The 6,082-nt window shown below is 38.7% G+C and overlaps 1 protein-coding gene across 1 annotated transcript; it reads right to left on the bottom strand.

Moving 5' to 3' along the window:
- Positions 1-1,855: 1,855 nt before the first annotated feature.
- On the bottom strand, positions 1,856-2,791 carry LOC131914180 (olfactory receptor 8B12-like). The gene has a single exon (XM_059266771.1). It carries the CDS (start codon positions 2,789-2,791, stop codon positions 1,856-1,858), a length of 936 nt encoding a protein of 311 aa, XP_059122754.1.
- Positions 2,792-6,082: the final 3,291 nt, after the last annotated feature.

The raw sequence follows: 6,082 nt of genomic DNA, 5'->3' as shown, positions 1-6,082 counted from the left end.
ACTTGATATTCATGTGCTCTGCTGTAATAGGTTGCACTTCAGTTTTAAAGGGAACGGACCCCAGTTGGGAGATCATTAAAAGAAAAAAAAAATGCCAGCAAAGATTTGAGGGAAAGAAACATGTATATACTTCTTGATGAGAAGGCAAATTAGCCTAGCTGCTATGGAAACAATACAGAAGTTCCTTGAAAATTTAAATTAGAATTACTATATGATCCAGCTATGCCACTTCAGGGTATAAACCTAAAGGAATCAAAGTCTAAACACAATAGAGATACCTACATATGCATGTCTCTTACAATTCACAACAGCTGATGTTATACAATCAGCTTTGACAACTATCAATCAATGTATGGATAAAAGAAATTTGGTATACATACAAAATGGAGCTTTATTCAGCTACAGAGAAAAACATTATACCATTCTAAGAACACGGTTGTGCAAGATACCACCACAGTAAGTGGAAAAAAATCAGGCTTACAAAGGTAAATGTCATATTTTCTTTTGTATGCATAATCTAGATTTTAAACAAAAAAATGGTTTCCACTCTTGAAGAGAAATTATTTGTGAGGGGAGGGCACCTACCAGGGGAAAGGATGAAAAGAGAGAGTGTGAGGTGTGGCATGATAGAAATAAACCCTTTATATGTATGAAAAGTCTAAAGGAAAACTATTATTTTGTATAAATAGTATATGATGGTATTTTTAAATAAAAAAGTAAAAAGGTTGGGCACTTTTTCATTTACCTAAATTGTACTAATTTCCCACCATTCCTACCCCTAATCCATATGCATCCTGAATTCAGTCTTCCACTCAACCTCATTACTGGAAATACAGTACCCATTGGGCTTTTTGCCTTCTGTGACAACCTGTACATTATTGAATAGAATCATTTCGAAGGAAAAAGTGAACAGCTTTCTAAACCCCTTTTTCTAATAAGGAAAACTTGCCTAAGAAAAAAATTCATAATTCAAAGCATCTTTCCAAAGAGTTCACAAAGAAGTATTACTATCAATGATGTATGTAGATTTTTAAAAAGATTAGCCTTCTAAATCTCTCTATGAAACTCTATCTCCTTTTACTCAACACAGTGAACATTCATCCAAACTGTCTAGTATTAAGTTTCCCATGCCTTTGAAGTTCCAAATTCTCTCTATTTATGGAAAAATAATGACTGAATGAAGCCTCTATGCAGCATCTTACAGTCATTAAGAGATCTGAGAAGTAGTCTGGGTCTGTAAGGTGCTGTATACCACTTGAGGGAACACAGGTGCCCAGTTCTAGGTTCCATTGTTCCCATTCATTCTCACACTTCAAGTATCTTAAAAACATTTCTTTCTCAACCTATTTTTTTAATCTCCAATATGCTTGAAAAATAATATTCCAAAAATTGATCTAGGCAAATTTGAGTGGCATCACTGAAAATGCAATCCGATTTGTTTAAATGCAAACATCAGTGGCAAGCTCAAAGAGTTGAAACTGGCCACGGAAAAGGTGGAACAAGAAAATGGGGCTAAAAGGAAACAAAATAATTGTTATTGGAATTCAAAGGCCTGTATTTCAGTTCCAGTTCAAGTATCAGGAGCATGTGTATCTGTAGGTACCCTGTAAACCCTTTGGAAATATGAATAGGTTACATTGGGTTATTTCTTATGTATATTTTATCATTATAAAAACAATTTTTGCAAAATAAAGAATGATTGAGGCAACTGGGTAGGCAAACTTAAATATTCTTAAGAATGAGATTTTAAGTTCTCCTGTTGTTATAAAGTAGGAAGCACTGACTTTCATTACTGAAAAACAATAACTTTTGAAAAACTTCTGATAAAGCTTTGGATGTTATTTCCAAAGCACTTTCACGAGAAGACTTTTCTGCTCAAGGTCTTCTTCAAAGCAATCTTGACATCCTTATTCCTCAAGCTATAGATCAACGGGTTGAACATGGGTACCACAGCAGTATAGAAAACAGAGGACACTTTTCCCTGAGCCAGGGGTAAACTAGAAGGTGGCTTGAGGTACATAAAAGCTCCTGACCCAAAAAACAGAGACACTACAATAATATGGGAAGTACAAGTACTAAAGGCTTTGGACCTGCCTTCTCTGGAGCTAATGTGGAGAATGCTAGAGAGGATGAAACCATAAGATATAAAAATGGTAACAATGGGCACTCCGATGCCAATGGTCACAACAACAAAAACCACCAACAAATTGATGAAAGAGCTGTTGCAGGACAGCTCGAGGAGGGGAATGATGTCACACATATAGTGATTAATGATATTGTCAGCACAGAAGCTTATAAACTGTAGGTTTCCCATATGAGCCACAGCCCCAAAAACTCCCATCCCATAGACACCTGACAAAAGATATGAACATACTTGGGGAGACATGGTGACCCTGTACAGTAATGGTTTGCAGATGGCAACATAGCGGTCATATGCCATTGCTGACAGGATGTAGGACTCAGAAAAGACAAAGAAGCAGAAGAAGAAAAATTGAGTCATACACCCTGCATAGGAAATTGTATTCTTCCTCAAAACAAACCCCACCAGCATTTTAGGGGTGAGCGTGGTGGAGTAACTGAAATCTATGAAGGACAAGTTGAGGAGGAAGAAGTACATGGGAATATGCAGGTGAGAGTTCAGCCCTATCAGGGTGATCAAGCCCAGGTTTCCCACCACAGTGACCACATAGAAACCTAGAAAGACAATGAAGAATGGGATCTGGAGTTCAGACTGCTCTGTTAAACCCACAAGGATGAACTCTGTCACCGAGGAGGTGTTCTCTGCAGCCATTCTCTTCTAGGAGTGTCTGTGAATGTAAAACAAAAAAAAAAAAAAACCAGTCATTAAGAGAAAGAGGGAGTAGTTACACACCACAGAAGTACACGGAAGCCTAAGGAGGGGGAAGAATAAAAGAAGAAAAACATTTACTGACACTAACTATGGGACAGACAATTCTAAGTGCTGGCTGGTCTGTAATTATCCCGATTCTACAGGTGAGGAACCTATGAAACTAGCATGAAGTCACAACGCCATGGAGTCGCTAAAGCAAGGGAATTACAACCGTCTGGTTCCTAAACTGAGAGCTGTTCACCGCTCTGGAGCAGGAGGCTGCAGGTCAGGCAGACACTCATACTCACGGGTTCAGCTTGGAGCCTCCCTCTACTTCCTCCTGTCCATCTCCTTCTGGGGGGAAGCAATTTGAGTAGAGCAAAGGAAATCGACAGTGTGCTGTCCAGACTGCTCTACTTCGGCTTCTCTGCATTTAGGATCAAAACTTCCAGTTTATCTTGGTTCTCACACAGAACTGGATGGAGAGCTTGCTCTCTGGTTGTTCTTTGTCGTGAGACTCCTGGACAGTTACTAGGGAAGGGGGAAGCATCTTTCCCCTAGCTCCGTGAACAACAGGAAATCGAGGCTTTTGTTGGAAATCTCAGTGAGCTCCCACCGGACCATTGCCCCAGAGTCTGCCTTCCAAAGGAAATGTTTGTTACCCCCTTGATAATGCTTCAAGTGGCTTTTAATGAATTGTTTTTTCCTTTAAGTTCCATCTTCTTGAACATGATTAAAAACAAAGCATTAAGGGGGAAATAACTCTTTCATCTAGTACAGAGCACTTGCTATTTACCAAGCACTGTGCTGGGCATCGCAACAGCAATGTACAAATAGTGCTGCCTCAGTTATTACTGATAGTGACCTAATATGCACTTTTTAGCTGGCTGTACTTAGCAATCACACAATGACTACATACTTCAAAGCATCACATTGTACATAATAAATATATACTATATCATCTAGTGATGTTAAAAATTCTGCTGATTTATAAGTGAGAAGGCTCACTGCGGAATTTTGAGTCTACTCTGATATCTCCAACGTCAATGACAATCTTATCATTGCCTACACTGTCTCCCTGTCAGTGTAACAAGTTCTCTGAAGCAGTGTCGTTAATTATAAGAATCTAGAGGCTCTAGATAGATTTTTTTTAACAGTCATTTTAAAGGAGGGTGAAAGGTACTAGAGGCAGGAAAAGTCAAGTCAGAGGCTCTCAGACACAAGAAGAGGAGAATCACCATTTCACTCATGTGACAAAAATCCATATCTAAGATAAAACATAAAGAACCTTACTATTTCATCTTATTATCTGCTCAGGCAGATTAATCTTGATAATACAAAACAAATGCTCGCTGGATACTTATTGTTCTTTCATATCTGAAAGGCCAGGCATTGTCCCTAAGTCTAGCCATAGGAATTTGATGACTTTGACCAAGATTATATTATTTTTGACCATTATTATTAGTATTATTATCCCATCTAGGAAAATAATAAGTTATATACTTACAGTACATTATTCAAGTGCAAGAAGACAGAAAATACATATACATATGAAATGTGGAAAAATATGAACAGGCAAAGTTCTGTGAAGAAAAGGTAGACCACTCAGAGAAGTAGAAAGGGGAGAAACATTCCAGTTTTAACTAGTTATCTGACATCTGAACACAAGATTTGAGAATTGTTGTTTGGGGAAATCAACTACTCAACTACCACACCAGCATCTACTGCTTGCTTAACACACGACCCACCTCAAGGCATCACATTTTTTTGCCCTAAAACTTAAATGTAATAAGTTAACTTAGAACAGTGTGTGACTCTAAAGGGAGAAATGTCTGGGTATAGTAACAGGACAGAGGTGTGGGAGACCTTGCTGGGGATTTAGACAATCATGAGTCAACTCAATAGGTCACTGACTGAGACTAACATAAGTTCTGATAAGGCTCTGTGTAACAACTTATGTTCTCCATCCCTTACAAGAGATTAAGGGTGATGAATAGGCAAGAAACAACATCTATTTGAGGAAATTCAAGCTTTGGTTATCAAAGTGTTTATAATGGTTTTAGCCAAGTTGAGTCTAGAGACTTCTTGAAATTGTTTCAAAATTTTAACTCTAAAGTCATCTCCCTCCAGCCAAGCCCAGCTACCACCACCATACACATGGCAGCATGTATATGTTTTGTGGTGAGTACACATACATCAACGAGGATTTACTATCTCTCAACCCAGCCTCAGCCATAACGGTGTCTCATTGGACAGCTAACACTTCTAACTGTCCACATCTCAGACTGAGACTAATAACCGTTGTCTTCTCATCTCAAGCCCACTACACACACTTGAGAAATACCTAATATCAAACCATTATAAAAAAAATCATACTTTATTCCCTTGAGATTAAATTCTATCTACACAGCTTTAATTCTATTCTTAAATTTAGCTCCTCTCTGTTCATTCTCTTCCTGAGTTCTCCCTCTGCATGGCTTCAGTTCTGTTCTCATCCTCAGGCCCTTTCTGTCCCTTCTCTTCCTATCCTCTCATAGCCCTAACTGAGCTCTTCTGCTATGGATCTCATCTTTGTCCTCAGTTCCTCCATCCATGCTTGTTCCTTCCTTTCCTACTCTCCTGACCTAACCCAGTCCACCTACAGAGCAAGCATTCTTTGAGACTGTGAAGGGTAGGAAAAGGGACCTTAGGTGCTGTGGGATAACCCCTCTGTATGCTGTGAATATGTTTTATTACTATTGGTTAATAAAGAAGCTGCTTTTGCCTATAGCAAAGCAGGATAGAGCCAGGCAGGAAATCCAAGCAGAGATACAGGGAGAAGAAGGGCAGAGTCAGAGAGATGCCAGCAAGCCACCAGAGCAACAAGATGTACTAGAGAACCAGTAATGCCAGCCATGAAGCCACATGGCAAAATATAGATTAATGGAAATGGGTTAATTTAAGTTGTAAGAGCTAGTTAGTAATAAGACTGAGCAATAGACCAAAGGGTTTACAATTAATAGTAAGCCTCTGAGTGATTATTTTAAAAGTGGCTGCAGGACCCAGTGGGACAGAAAAGCCTCCATTTACATTAGGGATTCACTAAATATTTGCTTGTCTCTAGGAGCTTTGGAGAGTTCTGTATGCATGATATAACAGCAGGGAAAGTTCTTTTGAGGTTAACAGTTCACAAACGGTTTCCATGGGAACTTCATTTCAATGCATTAGTGTTTTATTTCAAATGAACCAGGGCTTCTCTATTTTTCATTAAAT

The sequence above is a fragment of the Peromyscus eremicus genome, chromosome 7, assembly GCF_949786415.1.
Source record: "Peromyscus eremicus chromosome 7, PerEre_H2_v1, whole genome shotgun sequence".
NCBI lineage: Eukaryota > Metazoa > Chordata > Mammalia > Rodentia > Cricetidae > Peromyscus > Peromyscus eremicus.
Note: the sequence above shows the minus strand (reverse complement) of the source record. Positions and strands in the feature narration are given on the sequence as shown.